At 38.9% G+C, this 18,303-nt stretch overlaps 1 protein-coding gene across 1 annotated transcript in view; it reads right to left on the reverse strand.

Annotated features, from left to right (window-relative positions):
* Window positions 1-3,027: 3,027 nt before the first annotated feature.
* oca2 (oculocutaneous albinism II) overlaps window positions 3,028-18,303 on the reverse strand; it is a 69,215-nt gene continuing 53,939 nt past the window's right edge. The window contains exon 24 of the mRNA XM_056750871.1: window positions 3,028-3,464. Within this exon, the coding sequence (XP_056606849.1) occupies window positions 3,377-3,464 (88 nt within the window). The 3' untranslated portion in view covers window positions 3,028-3,376. The remainder of the gene's footprint in view (window positions 3,465-18,303) is intronic.

The following is an 18,303-nucleotide window of genomic DNA, read 5'->3' on the forward strand; positions in this document are numbered from 1 at the left end:
CCCAGAGCGACACCCCATGGCACCACCACACTCACTAATGCATAAAGTATGCATCTACATGTAATTGAGAGCATTATTAAAGACTGCTTATGTGTTATCAACATTCCAATTTATTATAAACAACAAAAGACAGTCAGCTGATAAAACCTGTGCTCCAGGTACCTTATTCATATAGTATCATCATTCTTAAAGGTATAGTTCACCCAAAAATTTAAATTGTTATAATTTCCTCACCCTCAAGTTGTCCCAAAACTGTATGAGTGTCTTTCTTCTGTTTAACACAAAAGAAGATATTTTGAAAAATGTTGGTAATCAGACAGTTGGCAGCACCCATTGACATCCACAGTAGGAAAAAATATAGACTATGAAAGTCAATGGGTGCTGCCAACTGTCTGATTACCAACATTTTTCAAAATATCTTCTTTTGTATAGGGCGTACCTTAATGAAGAAATTCATAAAGGTTTAAAACAACCCTAGGGTGAGTAAATGATGACAGAATTTTCATTTTTGGGGATATCGATTTAATGTCATTAACAAATGTTACCAACTGGAACCTTAAATAAAGTGTTACCAAAAACACACTTTGGCCTTTGGAAAATTGTAGGCATTCATGGAAACGAGGTAAAATGCAGAGGCATTGTGGTTTCTGATTGAACGCTCCACTGCCCGGCATTGCCAGTGACATTTCATGGAGCTGAAGGTACAGTAATCAGTACCTCTATGCCAATTTCATTTCCTCAACCTCCAACAGGCCAGCAATTCATCTGTAGCGGGCTGGTGACATGCATGCTTAACTACACTTAATGATGATGTGCGGAAAAAAGTCATACGCAAACAAAAGAGCAAATTAGAATTGGGGAAAAATTGTGCTTTGACTTTTGTAAAGTCACACAGAATATAGTGGGTGTGAGGAAAAATGAATTTGAATAACATTGACGTTGCAAGTAGGAAACGCCATAATAATAAAACAACTTGAAATCTGGTCAGTTTGATGATAATGGGAGTATAATGATGATCATAAAGTGATTGTAATGCAGGGATTGATGTTAGCTCTAATAGCTTGCCCTGCAATCAGTATTGATTAAATGTATGAAACATTTGTTATCTTAATGAACACATTGCATGTTTGTGTCTCTTCCTAGATTAAATTGAAGGCTGCGGTGAGATACAGTATGTGCCTGAGAGATTTAATCATAGATCCACTGTTGCTTTCCATGCATGACTGAGATGCAGAAAACCAGGAGGCTTAATTCACAAGCCACAGAGGTGTATTACCTGATGCGCTTCAACATTTAGATACTGTTTGTAAGTAACGTGTGTAATATTCCAAAAGCCAGTGAATCATGTTTTCAAGTGTAGCCGAGATAGTACATGTTTTTACTGTACAGGGGTTGTCAGTGCATAAATAAAGACATGTACAAGCATCCAATCAAACAACATTAACATGACATCTTCAAGATTTATATTGGAGGGGAAAAATAAAGAATTATTAATAAACAGTGATTAGAAAAATGGGCAATTGTATTATTTTACACTTCTCTTATAACGTTAACAGGTACAGTCCAATATAGGACGATCAGTTAAAACGTAAATACATTGATCAGTGGCGTAGCAAGTTAGGTCTGGGCCCATAAGCAAGAACTTTTTACTGGGCCCCATCCATCCCAAAGTGAGTTTGCAATAGGTGGATTCGAATTTGCATTCATATGTGGCTGTCAGAACTACTTGTCATGCATCTTACTCACTACACCACTGAAACTGCTAGCGAAGTGGCATCATTTTTACACTCAACATTTTATTCTTGGGTACGACCCACTCACATGTCCTTAGGGTTGACCAGATCTTAGATCGGTAATCTAGTCATTTTCTACAGTATTGTACGGCCATGAATAAAACCTGGATGCGGGCCCCCAATCCCCCAGGCCCATATGCACCTGCATGCCCAGACGCTACGCCACTGACATTGATATATTGTTACAATCAATAGCTTATTATTTACAGTATTAACACATAAATATTATAAATATGGTCTTGTTTTGCTCAGATTTAGGTAAAAAAACATGCAGTAGTAAAGGTGAAATGTTTTTTGTACATTTAAGCACTTTCCACAGTAAAATGCTTCATATACCAGGTTGGTTTTTTGATGGACTGCATTAGAAGTGATGAATTCTGCTCAGGGCTGAAATGGCCATATTAAAAAATGGCAGAATGGCTGATTAAAACACAGGCTATCTAATGCATTACTGATTACATAAACTTAATCCTAGAAATCAGATTGAACCTTTTCCTTGGTAATGAAAACAGTGACTTACCAGAGTGCTAACATCAAATCACCTGCCACCCATAAAACCAATGCTTTCTATGTGTATCTATAATAATGTAGAATGTACAGTATATATGAAGAGTTTATTTGCAAAAAGAGATAACTGTGTTAACTTTTCTTTCGAAAATAATGTTTTTTATTGTGCGTTCCAATTAATACTAATCAAACTGCAATTGGTTTGGTTTGTTTTTATTTATGCCATGATAAATAAAAAACACAGCTAGCTAAGACAATAAAACACAATCAAAAACATGATAACATGATAAAAAACAAGATTTTTTATTTATTCTCTTTATTGAAATAAACTCTTCATAGCCTATAATGCATTATAAAATAACAGTCCATCTGATTTATTTTATAATTCCTTATAATACACATTTTAATTTGTTATTGCATTTTAATAATAACTGTTGATGCGTTGACATGCTTTCACAGCGATAATTGTCCAATAAGGCACTTAGAAAAGTTCTTACGAAACATACTTTCGTGTTGAAAACAACTTTCCGAAACTATACAAGCGGTGGGAGAGTGCATCGAGCACATAAATACTACGTCATACGTCAAACTCGTTTTTTGACAAATTATAATGCATGAAACAGTGTGGCACCCCAAAGGATATACATTTTTTATTGAAGGTCTTTCAGGATATGCCTAAAAAATAAATACATTGTATCTATGCATCAATAAATACACTCCCCACACACAAAACTGTATCCTCATTATTATCCTCTTGTTAGTTGCTCTTATTGACAAATATAAACAGGCTTTTCGAAAATCCCATCACTCACCACGTATGGCCCATTATCGAAAAGTATGTGTAGCACCACTGAACAATGTGTAACACTGATGACAGTTTGTGAGAAATCATCACACGCTTAGATCTTCCCATAATCTATCATCTCTGTACCTCTGCATGTTAACTCTAGTCTGCATGTATTCCTCAGTCCTTCAAATAAGATCCAATGTGTTCAAAACCACACATCCACACTCATACAGTACACACTTGCAGACAGACACGAGGTCTGTTTGGTCCCTGGTGTGTAAGCCAACACTTAGATGTTCCAACGAAGTCCGATGTGAGTTGCGAGCAGGTAGCACATTCCTATCGTGCAGGTCATCAGCATCATGGGGAAGCCCAACCTGTGAAACAGAACACATCAAGAATTCTTTACATAAACTGAACCTCATTTTGTGCATCTCGCTCTGGTAAACAGGAAAATTCAAAATGTTGCTTCTGGAAATAGATCACAATGTGATGTGCTGGGGTTTGCATTTTGCTCTTGGAAAGACCGGAATACAAATATTATTGTTTCCCACACCAAAGTTCATCCCTTGGCATCAATCCAACAGCCGAATAGACCGGTTTCACATTCTCCCCCCTCTGTGGTGCATTTGTTTGTGTGTGCAGGGTTCGATTCGGAACAGCGGGGGTCCCAGCAGTTTCCTGCTGCGGAGTGCGGCTGGCACATTACCAGCATCATCGAAACGGTATAAAGGGGTGGATCTTTAAACATTACGACAAAGCTGAGGACAACAGCATTAGAGTACGATCTCTAGGCATTAACGGGAGAGTCAAAGGATGGAGATACGATAGACAGATGATACGCGTCTCCCCCCCATTTAGCGTAAGCTGCTTTCCTCAAAGCTGGAAATATCAGAGTCATGGGGACAGTCTTTTATGCACTCGCTTGTAAAGACATCCATCTGGAGAGTGGAATTACAATTGTAATTACAAGCGGACACTGGCATAATCTCTACATTCTATCAGCATGCAGCAGTGCCCTTATGACTTAAAGTTTAATGTGATGCATCTCATCCACCCATGAGGATTATTCTACACATCTCCATCCATTCAACTCCACTTTGAAAAATTCAATTTAAACATTTTTTTAGGTTAAATCAAATTGTCTTAACAAGTCACTTGAATTTAAAGGAGCAATGTGTTGGATTAAAAATGATCTATTTACAGAAATGCATTTTAATATTATTTAAAGTAAAAAATATAAGGCGTCTTTTGAAATAAAGTTTTTAAGAAGAAATAGGTGATGTTTTTACAGTAAAAAGTGCGTTGTTGATATGTTTGCTTTAAAGTAAATGCATCGTTGATATGTTTCCTCCCCGTATTGTTTATCACCACGACCTTAGCATTGCAAGTGCTATGTTGTAGCTTGTATGAAAAGAAGTAATTATTTTCAGTAATTCTATTCAGTGGCAGAAATGGTGCAGAAATAACACATTACACCTTTATATACCAATCTGTTTCTTGTTTGTGTCCCCCACTTTCTCCTCTCTCCATTTCAACGAACTTCAATATCCAAATGCAATTTTAATCATTTCAGTTCTGTTTACGTCACTGATAGATCATGAAAGAATCTGGTCCTGTTCCCTGAATACAATGTCCAGCAGTAAGAGATTCTGGAATGAATAAAATAAGGAAGCTTTTGAACGGATGGCACGCTTGTGAGTATGAAAGCTCTGGATATCCATTTAGGTCAAGCACATACCTACAACAGCCCGGTGGATATTGGGTGCATGGGTAAATATGAAACATTTGGGGCACAGGGAGATCAACAAGCTCAGACCAGCAGTAAGAAAGAAGCAGGCAGATGGAGGGAAAACTAATGATGGAGTGAATAATCGAGTGGACGCGAAAATAAACAGGCCACAATTCCCCATGTTACAAATCATGATAATCATAACCTACTTACTTTATTTTTTTCCCGAACCAGGACTTTACAATAAGGTTGTATTTGTTAACATTAGCAAATGCATTAACTAACATGAACTAACAATGAGCAATATCTTTTCAGCATTCATTAATCTTTGTAACGTTGGTTAGTGTTATACTTATAAATTCTGTCATCATTTACTCACCCTCTTGTCATTTCAAACCTGTATGACTTTCTCTCTTCTGAAGAACACAAAAGAAGATATTTTGAAGAAAGTTGGTAACCGAACAATGCCGTTATCAACATTCTTCAAAACATCTTCTTTGTATTGCTGAGATTCAATGACCCTGCGAACCTGAATGTTTAAGAATGCAATCTCGCAACTTCAGCCCCTTAGCACTTTCAGTGCTAAACTTCATCTTTTTCTAACAGTTTCTAAATTAGATTATTGGAAACTGCATATTTTAGGGCATATTATATTAGTCTATGGCAGAGGTCACAGCTGGTCCAGTGTGCAAACCAGGTGTTTAATATCCAGAAAGCAGGTGAAGAGCAAAAATATTGGATTGCTAGGGAAACAGGTGCATTATCTGTATGGTGTTCATGTGACATACATTAAAGCAAGTGTGCATTCCTCCAAGTGTGAAGCCAGGTCAGACGGCTAATGCACAATGCGAGAGATGTGAAGCAGTCAGGTGTTAGATTCATAAGTACTGAAGTGGACAAATCGATGTGCACCGAAACACAGAGGATCAAGGCCATGAGATCTATCATGTAATAATCGACCCATGCAAAGTTTGTTAAAGCTGGTGTGTGTCATTATTTTTTGGGGTTAAAATACATCTCCTGTCCCAGGTTAGTAAATTAATTGTAGGTTTCTTTTTTCCCAAAAAAGAAATGCTATCTTTAAGAATCTCTCACTCGAAGACTGCTGATTTCCATATGATTGTCTCTGTCACTAAAAGAATAAGAACACCCCAAAAGAATATAAATATTTTACCTACAGTGGAAAACAGAAAATGGAACACCAATAATAGTTCTCTATCAAAAGCTACTCTTGATGCTGCGTTTCAAAACGTTGTGGGAATATTCTTTGTTCAACCGATTGTAAAGCACGTGTGCCAAACACGCCAAGAATAAAATAGCTTAAATAACTTTGGTGGGTGAAGTGGTTAATTACACACACCTGAGGTCTATAAATACACGTGAAACGGACATATCCTCAGGTTTCTTTGTCGTCAAGGACCGTTTTGTTTGTGTGTGTGCTTTGTGTTGTGAGAAGAAGTCTTCTCCCTATTACATCTTAGTTAGGAAAAGAGATAATTAAATACTGTAATGGCGGAGTCAGAGAAGAGATGCGTCCATCCTTGTGAGAGGCTCATCTTGTACGAAGACTCATATGAGTTTCGTTTCGAATGTTTTGGGGGTGAGTGTGAACATTACAAGCCTTTCGATATCAAAGTTCTTATCGCTCGGCTCGCGTTTTTTAGACAGCACCGAGCCACTGCTTCCTCGTTAGCATCCTGGGGATCGTGTTGCGTTATGGCTGAAGCGCGTGAGACGGTTCCACCCTCTCTCGCATGCTTGCCTTATCGCAAGGTCCTCTAAAGCGTGCCCCAGCACTTCTTCAGATCGGGCAGAGGACATGGCCTTCCTGGCTTCTACGGAGTTGGATAGTGCCTCCTCGGAGCGATCCTCTCGCGATATTAAAGCGTACAAGTACGTACAAGGGGTGGTGACTCGTGCAGTCAATAGACTAAATCTCGACTGGACGCAGGAGAAAGAGGTCGCCAAACACTCAGGACTGGATGACAGAATTCTGTGAAGTGCTCCCCGTAGAGGAGACGTTGGCGGACTATCTCTACCCTGGGATGTCATCATTTCTGAAAAATCCTGTATTTTAGGCTTTCCAGGCATCAGGTCAGCCTGTTACTGCTGTGCACACCATAGCGCTTGTGCATGCGTATCAGGCTGACCTACTCAATGACTTAAGCATAGGCGGGACCATCAAAGAAGAGGCATTTTCAGAACTTTGCGGGGCCACAGATGTGTGATGTGGGCCAATCCATGGCTGCTTTGGTCTCCACGGAACCGTGGGGGTGTGCGCCTGTGAAAGAGGCGCTTAAAATTCCAAGAGATATTAGAGGTGCCTTCCTGGCACACCCTGAGAAACATCAAGCTAGGCCAGAAAGTTACAAATCATCACTTTCAAAGAGTTCTAGGTCTCGTTGTTGCTGAATCCAGTGTGATACCGTTGGGCTTCCTGCATATGAGACCGTTTTCAGTTGTGGATCAGAGCCAGGGCATTTCATCCAATCCCGCTTTTACAGGGAACAAGGTCACAGCCAAGTAACCCGAGATGTTCCCTAGCTACTCTCGATGCTGCGTTTCAAAATGCTGTGGGAACGAGAATTCCAACATCGCTGCACTGAAAGTGTCTGTACCCACCAAGGTTGTGTAGGGTGTGTGCACATACATTGAAGAGGCCTCAGACCTGACCCTGGGATGTTGACTCAAGGACACATGACCAAAAAGTGTTTCACTTATGGGCCATCGCGTTTAGACCCAGGGGAAATGGAGGAGTCAGAGAGAAGTAGATGGGACATTGTGCTGTCTCCTGTGAAGCAAGAGGTCCACCTCTGCTTTGTAAAATCTTTCCCAAATTTGGCTGACTACTTCGGTGTGGAGTTTCCAATCCCCACCTGTCACAACCAGTCTGGATAGCAAGTCTGCTCCCACATTCATATACCCCGGAATGTAAATCCCTCTGAGGGACAAGAACTTGCCCTCCACCCAAAGCAGAACCTGTAGCGCCAGTTTGTTCAGGCTGTGCAACAGCAGTCCGCCCTGGTGATTTATGTAAAAGACTACCGCAGTATTGTCCACCTGCACCAGGACATGGTAGCCTCTTAACTGCTGGAGGAAGTATTGCAGGGGCCGAAATACAGCCATTATTTCAAGCGATTGATGTGCCATTGGAGAAGATGGCCTCTCCAGGTCCCTTGGGCTGGACGGCCATCTAAGACCGCACCCCAGCCCGTGAGGGAAGCATCTATCGTTAGCATCCTGTGAAGACAAGACGGACCTAGAGCGGAACCCAAAGTAAAGGAACCGGGATCTGAACCACATTGAAAGGGTATGAAGCCACTGGTGCGAAAACACCCTTTAGCCGCACAAATTTTCAAATTGTATAGCCTGGACATCCACGCTTCTCCGGGCTCATGTGTCCTTGAGTCAACATCCCAGGGTCAGGTCTGAGGCCTCTTCAATGTCTGTGCACACACACTACACAACCTTGGGGGGTCTAGACACTTCCAGTGCGGCGGCATAGAATTACCGTTCCCACATCGTTTTGAAACGCACCATCGAGAGTAGCCTTTGATAGGGAACATCTCGGGTTACTTGGCTGTGACCCTGTTCCCTGAAATAGCGGGAACTAGATGCTGCGCCTAAATGCCGCACTATGGGTTAGCCCGCACATCCTTTCAAACAAAGTTGGAACCTGAGGATATGTTTGTTTCACACGTAAGTATAGACCTCATGTGTGTGTAATTAACTACGTCACCAACCGAGGTTATTTAAGCCAATTCTTGGCGTATTTGGCACACGTGCTTCAAAGCGGGTCGAACAAAGAATGTTCCCACAGCATTTTGAAACACAGCATCTCGTTCCCGCTTTACAGGGTTACAGCCAAGTAATCCAAGACGTTCACCCTTGTGTCGATCCAAACATTGATGTATAAATGGACAAATATAAAAAAATTCATATAATAAAAGTGGATGAAAGTGAATATGTTAAATTCCATTCCCTTCCATTCAATATGTGAGAAATTGGGCTTAATGGATAAACTGCACAGATCCAACTCAAATGAAACAATCAGTTCACAAATCAGACATTGTTTATTAACTCTCATGAACAGAATAAAAAAATCTTATTATAAACAATTATAAACAACAAAAGCATGAGTAAATTGTGACAGCCCAAGTAAAGCAATGGCTTATTCAAAGTCACACAAAGATAAATTACTGAGCGGAAATTAAGGTCAGCATCTGAGTCTTATTACGCCTGATATTTCAGACCTTATTATAAATGCCATACCCATCATTCTGTACTCTTCAATAGGGACACACCAGATGGTTTGTCATTGGACAGACATTATCTAACATGCCAGTGTTAGGGGGCACATGGTGGATGGTGAAGGCCAAAGTGGTTTGGCAATGATACTGAAATCCAAGCTCTGGGTTTGTTTGTACAATAGGCCATGATTACCCGTGGTTACACACACACGCACACGCTTCTCTCATCTGTGTAAGCACAGAAATGTAAGTATATACACACCAACAGATGGCGCATAGAGATTCTTTTGGAGTGGAAAACAGGATAAAGGTTTCTGAATATTAGAAAGAAAAGAAAGTTTTATAGGCGTTTGTTTTAAAGAGTGGCATGGAATATGGGGAAGGGGGTTAAGAGATTTATGAATATTATTTAGATTCACTGTTTTGATTAATAGTCTGTGTTATTTTTATTTAAAGCTTCATAGAAAGTAAAGATCAACTGTAGAATTTCCATCAATATATCACAGTCTGTCATTCTGTGTCGAATTTTTTTCATTTCCAAAAACAAAACATAAACAATAATATGAGATTATAATGTACAAATACATTTAAATTTTCGACTAACTTTTTTAAATACAGTTAACACTTAAATGGATAGTTCACACAAGAATGAAAAGTCTCTAGTCATTTCAAACCTGAAGGACTTTCATTCTTCTGCAGAACATAAAAGAAGGTATTTATAAGAATGTTGGTAACCAAACAACATTTTCCCTCATTGACTTCCATTGTAAGAACACAAAAACCACTAAGAAATTTCTCAAAAAATCTTTACATATTTTCCACAAAAGAAAGAGTTATATTTTGAATGACATAAATATATAATGCCGGAATTTTTATTGTTGGATGAACTGTCCCTTTAAGGCAGCATTTTTTCGTAACTATACTTCAAGTGATACTCATGTGCTTACAAGTGATCCTCACTTGATGAACATGAATTGTTGTCTTTTGCTAAACACAACTAATAAAAAGATTTTGCCTTTCATTATAACAAATAGAAGAAATTAAACTTCATCCCAATAATTATAATATCCATGATCCTGCCTCTCCTTGTCATGATTTTAAGTTCTTGTGGCAGACATACCTATGTGTTTTATGTGGGAAAAGGGCATGGCATTGTTTTTGATGATTTTGTACTGCCATCCTCTCTCTCCGGTGTCGCGTCCTCTAGTCCCGCCCCTTGTTATCCGTTAGTGCCCCATTAGTGTTTCATCCCCTTCACCTGTCCACCCTGTGCCTATTAGGGTGTGAGTCCCATCACCTGACCGTCACCAGCCCAGTGTTATTATCCCTTGTTAGTGTCCCCCTATATCTAGTCTCAGTTCCCTTATTGGTTCATTGTGTGGGTTTAACTGGATATATTATAGTTTGTGACGTCTGTTATAGACTGTATTCCTGTTTGACTTTCCCTTATTTGTGTTTGATTATTATTTGGATTTTTGACCTTGTTTGTTTTGTCCTCTTGCAGGAAGTTTTCTGTTTGTTTAATTATTAAGAGTCCCTCTTTTGCCCCATTGTTGGTTTTTGTTTTAAGTCTTGTTTAATAAAAGGTTTTTCGTTAACCCCTTGTTGCCTGCGCCTGGGTTCTGGCTGTGTTTCATGACAATAATAGCATAGGCAACTTTAAAGAACTATTACAGAAATTAAGTTAACAACTGCAGCAGCTTTTTACAGTATAACTGGAGATTGTAAATCTATTACATAAAAACGAAACATTTTAAAAACACATAAGCATCTGTAAATACAAATTATTTAAGTTAAATGATCCCAAACATTACAGCGTTTGCTGATAGGAGAGGATAAGCACCCTTTCTTAAACGTTCTACACTACACCAGAGCCTATATAAAAGCATTCTTGTAATCTTAAAACCATTCTGCCTTTATATCCACATTTTTTTAATCTGTTTTTACTATTAATAATATTTAAAATTCATTTATTATAGTTAGTACAAATAGCTTCATGTGTTTCTCTGAACTTTCACTTTCTCTTATTTGTCTATGGCACAGATCTTCTCTTGTCGTACTCTAAATCTGTACACCCAGGTGTGCCACTTAAACAACCTTGCTTAATTACAGAATCCTGACAGCATCCATCATGCTCCCAATGTGACTCTACAGAAAGAGCTATAAATAGCACTAATCTAGGTCCTACCTATCTGCAATAATGGGATCCTAATCACTTGCCAGGGCTGTTCTTCCCCTAAACCGCACACATGCTATCACATGAGACTTGGAGATTGACAGCTTTTAGATGCGAAGCACGTTAATGGTCCAGCCGCTGAAACGTCGGCATGAATTTTGCAAAGCCTTTTTTATTTGCTCGTAAATGAACGTTGAAGAGAAAATCCATTAGCATATATTCTGAACTCTAACAAGCGTCCCTCTGTGGCCGTGACTCTTACGGGCCTTCAGAAAAATGGGAGCGTGATATAATTTGACATAGAGAGGGTCTTATTACATCCTGGTAATAGCAAAAAACTTTGATCATAAAATGTCTCAATGGGCGGCAATCATGACTAAGTCTAAAAGCGATTGTGCAAAGATTAGGGAAAGTTCTTACAGCACGACACGCTTTGAAAAAAGAAGAATTCAAATGGCTCACTTCTCAACAATTACAGGCCAATAGCTCAATTATTTTGGTTATGTATAGCTTTAGAAATTGGGTATGAAGCAGTAGAATGAGATTGAAACATTTCTCAAAGATTGAACTGAGATTATCAATGACAACATTTCATTTACACAACATGGTCTTGAACCGTATGTTTTTCTATTACTTTTTATCGCAACTTTATTACATGTCTTACAGTTGAATTGGGACTGGCGGTCTCATTCAAATCAATGTAATGTAGATATGGTTCATATTCGCTGTACAAACTGTTATTACCATGCATCACAGTACATTCTAACACATATTGCACTATAGGTATGTACTGCATAGGTATACTTCCAAAAATCTAGGGAGTTCAGAACACATTCTATTTCATAAACTTGGGGACATCATAATTTAAAAACTAAAATAACTAAAAACTCAAATAAATTCATTTATATTTACATACTGGTTCACATAAGATATTTATCCATTAAAAATGAATAAATAGTTTGCACTTACGTCTCCAAATTTGATCTGTTTTTAGCAGAAATAAGATTTATGATATGGATGAACCGTATATGTTTTTATCTCTGACAAAAGTCAATTTCCAGTATATTTTAATATAATATATAAAAGGCTTATCCCAGCCTGCCCTCATCCTAGACTCCAGAAAGTCCTTTAGCTGTTTGGTTGTGTACTACTACTACTACACCTTAATTTATCTCTGTGCTGCTCCATGCAGAAGGGACTCATTGTTCTTGATTTACCATACAGGGTAAGTCATTGATTCAGTGCCAAATGGAGATTACACACCTGCAGTCTCCAAGCACAGTTTTGCAATTGTCTACAGAATGGAGGTATCGAGACACAGCAGTTGTAAATGGCAATGCTAATTACATCACATGACATGGGAGATTTGCAAAAGCGTGGACTTCTGCTATTGGAAACAACAGAACAAGGACTTTTTCCATGTAAATCAGCCGCTGTTGTCTCAAGTGTTTTGGTTACATCGAATGTTTATCTTCCCCAAAGCTAGTCGATGGCGTTTATGGATTCTTTGCCGGAAATGTTTTGCTATAGGCTCTATTTGATTAATTCAGCATTGACGAAAATGCAGATGCAAGTACATGTATAAATGTACTATGCCTACATTTAATTCACACCTGCATGCGAATGGCAAATAGTGTCTTCCATATGTGTGAGATCACAAATGAAAAGACTTCTATTTTTACTATTTGTTGTATGTGGTCTTTCAGGATATTATAAGCATAATTCGAACAAAAAAACATTTGCATATGGTATACTGTATTTCATTACAGAGTGGACTCATATAGCACAAATGGCCAACTGAATCTGGATAAGAAGCTAACATATAAATACTGCTTCATTTCAGATTTCATGTCTAAATACCAGATTTGTAAAGGTCCAGTGTATAAAATGTAGCGGCATCCATCCAACAGCTCACTCCACCCCTCCCTTTCGAAACATACAGTGGCTGAAATAGGACAAATATGTCATCATGTTTTTTTATTCTTTTCTGAAGTAGATAACATATTTATGAAATGATAGAGCAGTTTGTCCGATCATGTACTGTATTATATTGCATTTCTATCAATAGATAGAAAAATTAAACATAGTTGTAAGATTGAACCCCACTGTGCAGTATATTTTATCTATGCCTGCGTTACAGGCACAAAACTGACTACCAGTTCATGAAAATGTATTTATAAAAAAAGACACTATTACAATACCCACAAACCCTCAGGACACACAAGCTGTTGCCGATTTTCTGTGAGACCATATCGAGCCATTATTGTCAATGGGTCATCTAAACGTTATTCCCCTCCACTGATCTATAAATGTCCACACTGGCACAATTGCTCGAAATAATAATTAAAGTCTCTGGTATAAAATAATTTGCCGTAAAGCAATCAGAGAGCAGTCAAGTGTCTAACTACACATTAGACTCTTTCACATTTCTCACTCTCTCCCCTAAGAACTGTCTAGCATGTAACAGAATTGTTTGGATAAAATATGCATAGGCTTGTTATCCTTCATATTCATTTCCAATATATTTTCCCTAAGGTCCTGCATTGGTCAATAATGTGAAGTAACTCTGTAAAACATGGATTTACAAGCCCTGCAACATTAAAGTTTCACAGCTAATCAGAATTTGTCTCCATGTGTCACTTCATTAATTCTACAGTTAACTCCGAGGGTTTGGCCAGGGAAAAAAAGGAACACAAGAAGATGGATGGTGGAAAAAGAAAACAACAAGCGCTCAATATAGGCAACCTTCCCCGTTGTGGTAAACATGCTGCGTTTAAGAGCAAGTCCCAAAAGCCGTGGTCACTCTGACTGCCCTCCTCTTGCCCAAGGCAGCTGGAGATGAAGATTCTAAGATAAAGTATATATGGGGGTCAGGGGAAGGGCTGCAAAGCCAAGTGAGCCATCATGAGCCAATTCCACCACTATTGGGATAGGCAAAGGTGAGTAGTAAAGGGAAAGTGATTGACATGGAAGTAAAATGATGTGTGCTTTAATAAAGCCAGGACTTATCGGAAGAGTCCCCCTTTGCTTACTATTGGGTGGAATGCAATTTTGTGAGCAGTTGGACAGTTTGGATCAAATAAGCTTTTCAATTTCAATGTCAGAGAACAAGACTAAATGCAGTTTGGAAACACTAATATTTATAAAGAATTGATAATTATTGATAACAATAATGATAATTATAACTATTTTTGCATCGGTATGTGCTTGGATGTTTTATCAGCTGGAAAGTTGTATTTTCCCTTTATATCTTTATTGTTAAAGTTGTGGTGTGGACTCGGCTATGTTCTTAATTTTTTTTAATTATACCAATCATCAATAATGTGAATGCCCCTTATTTTCACATTAATGAATAAGTCCAAAACAATGGATGTATCTAGAAGTTTATGCCTTGAAATTGTATTTGTTATTGCATGTGACAAGCTGCCATACGTCACCTTCCAATTATAAAGTTCTATTTGCATTCTGAGCGTTTTTTATGAGCTTCAAAGTTTTTGCATTCCATTTTACTTTTTGTTTTCTTAAAAAATGTCTACAATGTACACAACGTAAAGAAAAAAATCACAATGTAAATAAGTTGTCACAGAATTAGAATATGTGAACAAGTCAATTTTGACAAAAATTACAGACAATATGCGCATTTCGTCGAAAAAACTGAATGTTTGAATGAGCACACTGATTGGGTTTTATTCACGAGTACACAGCATTTCTATCACTAGAAAAAGCTCTTTTTAACCAATTGAAATCGTTTTGGATGTTCTTTCAAAAAATCAGTGCAGAAAGTCATACATAAAGTACACGGATGTGTTAGTACTGTATGTGCAGTTGATTTGTTAAAGGAGCCAGTCATTTGCTTTTTTTAGTCTTTGATTATGTTTTTTTTGTTCTTTAACAATGGATGTTCATGTTTCAAAAAAAAAAACGCTTTATATTTCACATATTTCAAGTCTATTGTTCGCCGCTTTCCCTCTTCTAGCAAAACGACTGGATTTCTTCCGGTCAATATAAAGTCCCTCCTTCCGAATCTAATTGGTAAAGCTGGCCAGGTCTGTCGTGATTTGTTCCCCACTTAGAGTGTGTGTGTGAAGATGTCCCACCCATACCATATCAGTGAGCTTCCGCTTCTCAGGCTGTTGATATTGGTCGGTGCCCCTCTCAGTGCACGTGTATTTATAAACTTTGGCTTTTAGCAATAAACAGTAACAATGGCGTCAGCTTCACTTTACCAGTTAAAAACATCCGGATCGTGCATGTGCAAACGTTAATCTTTGTTAGAGATCGCAATTTTTTTTCCTTATATGGCGAGGGGAATGACACCGGACCGAAAGGCGTCTGACCGGTTAAATGAATTAACACTAATTACAGAAGCATTAGTTTTGCCTTTTTATATTGGACCCGAATTGGATAATAAAACAAGCAGATTGACCAGGAGACATTTGCAAGCAGGACTTCAAAGGACGTTTCATAGAAGTGTTTAAGAGGTATGCGCACACTCACACAATATCAGTGCATTACACACAACAGGTTTCACAGCCGATGTTAAAGTCATGGAAGCTGTTATTTGATCGTAGGTTATCTTAGAATGTGTATAGCTGAATTTTTATTACCAGATGTACGACTGTGATGAAAGTGAAAGTAGTTTAGCGCGTAGCTCAGTCAAATGTTTAGTATCTCTTATAACCAAACACTACTCCAGTGGCTCTTCTCTCAGGAAGGCCTCAATGAATTTTTGGTGTATTCCTTTTGGCGGAGGTTATTAAAAGCACTTGGAATGGTGACATCAGGTACACGGGAAGTAGAGGGCTGTAGTCCGATTCCAGCCATTCTCTGTAGTCCTTGAAAAGCAAATTTTGTTAAAGACAATATCTCTCTTGGCACTGAACTTTGAGCTTTATCGTTTTGCAGGTACCATTTAACGTCTAAGAGCAACATTTCACTCTAACTAAAGGTAAAAAAATGGGATCGCAGGGAATTTGGCCTTTAAGGTGACGTGGGGAAAAACTATTTTAAAAGGCACACATTTTGAAATCTCAGTGCGTTTACAACCTATGGTCAGGTTGTTATCTTACAAATCAGAAAAAAACCAGTATGTAACATTCTCAGCTGCTTTCTCAAATAGACCTCTAGTGAAGCTCAGTGGTTTTCCATAACTAGTTTCCAACCGAAGTGCCAGACAAAGCCTCCATGTACCCTTCATCCCCATTGCAACCCACCAAACAGACAATTACAGCCTGTGCTGAGATCTTGCCCATTTATCACAAAGTTCAACAAAGTTCAACTGTTACAAGGCATATAAATGAAGCCGGACAAAAAGGTGGCTACTATGAAGTGTAAATGTCTTCTAAGGACTGCAAAGCAATTCATAGACTTCTGGGACATCACCTAAAGTGCTACAGAATATGTTCTGCAGTCAAATGCAGGCAGCAGAGAGGTTAATGGTGAATGAGCAATTACACGAACATCTGCTGCCACCCTGTTTGTTTTCCCAGCGCTGGCAAAAAAACTAAAATCCCATAGGCGATTGTCTCCTCCCTCTGCCAGCGGTCCATCCCCACTTGGCTCAACCGTGAGGAGGCCAGCTGCTCTACCTGTCTGTGGACAGTTGCAGGTCCCTGGAAATCGGGTGGATGGATTCCAACAATCCAAGCCATAGAATGAACGCATTGAACAAGACTGTGGCTTAGCAGAGGTTACAGAGATGGAGGAAACTGGCTGGCAGCTGTTCAGCAAAATATGAAGAGAAAAGAAGAACTCATGGTTCTTGCTAAGACTAGCATAGATTGGACTCCCATTCAAGATTAGCCTGAATTGATCAGCCGTATCTCCCTGTCTGATTTGCAATTTAGACCGAGCCCCCAATTCCTTCCCTGCACTGAGCCAAGGGACTATAGGCTCCGTCTAATGCCATCGATTTCTCCCGTTACAGTGCTCAAATACGCCACGGCCACTTAGACAGACAAGCTAAGGAACCACAAATCAGCAGATAGTGAGGTGATTGCTTTTCAATGAAGATGGATTGTTGGGCCACAAAGAAGAATTGTGACTCAGTGGAAAAATGTTCAAGTCTGTTTCATCAAATCAGAATTTACAGTGTATGATGTTTATATATGAAGTAAGCATGCACACAATAAAGGAGATAGAAAGGGCTCTTTCCAGTGACGCCACAGAACAATTATATTTGGTTTCCTAAAATCTATGGTTATTAAAACAACTATTGCTTACTTTTTGATATCAAGTAGAACCGTTTCCACTACAAAGAGCCTTTTGTGTTCTTTAAAGAACCATAAAGCCTGACAAAGAACATTTTATGAACCTTTATTTTCAGGAGTGTATGATATTTACATCAAACCAAGGAGCAAAATATTAGCTTGTCGTCATGCTGACCAAACTATCTAAAAACTCCCCAAAATATCTGTGCTAAGTGACTTCACTTCTGGCTCTGTACATGTCTAAACTTATTTTTTGGATTCCATATATCGTTTGAAAGATCCTATTGTCTCCCACCGAGAGCATTTTGCAGTCCAATCAGATGTGCATTCAAGCTCCTCTTTTTCACTATTGACCACCGACTTCCCACCAGCCGGGAGAACGCCAGCTATCCGTATGCATCTGAATTTGCATGGAAACCACTTCCTTCGAGCAGGTGGTAACAAGCAGGGAGAGCCGAATCAAAAGAGACGGTGAATGTCTCTGCGAGACTCTCGTCGAGAGGTAATCAGCGAGCGGCTCTTTTCCACATTCAGATGTATTTGTTGATACGCCAGAGAGTGCTTGAAATCAAGCTGCTTTAAGAGTCTCTCTAAAACCTGATCTTTCACTTCTCAAAGGGGCACATTCGGAGATATTTTTAGAACATGAAACACATTTGATTTACATGGATTTTGCCCAAACAAGTAAAGACAAATACGTTGAGAACGTGACCTCTATGTTTTATCAGCCTATATAGCGTTGTGGCGCAACCAACTTTTTTGTATGTGTGTATGCATGTGGGTTGATCAATAGACAAAAAAACTCCACAACCATAAAGTCTTCATAAGCATGGTCAACACTTGCTCCAA

Source organism: Triplophysa dalaica, chromosome 6 (assembly GCF_015846415.1).
Source record: "Triplophysa dalaica isolate WHDGS20190420 chromosome 6, ASM1584641v1, whole genome shotgun sequence".
NCBI lineage: Eukaryota > Metazoa > Chordata > Actinopteri > Cypriniformes > Nemacheilidae > Triplophysa > Triplophysa dalaica.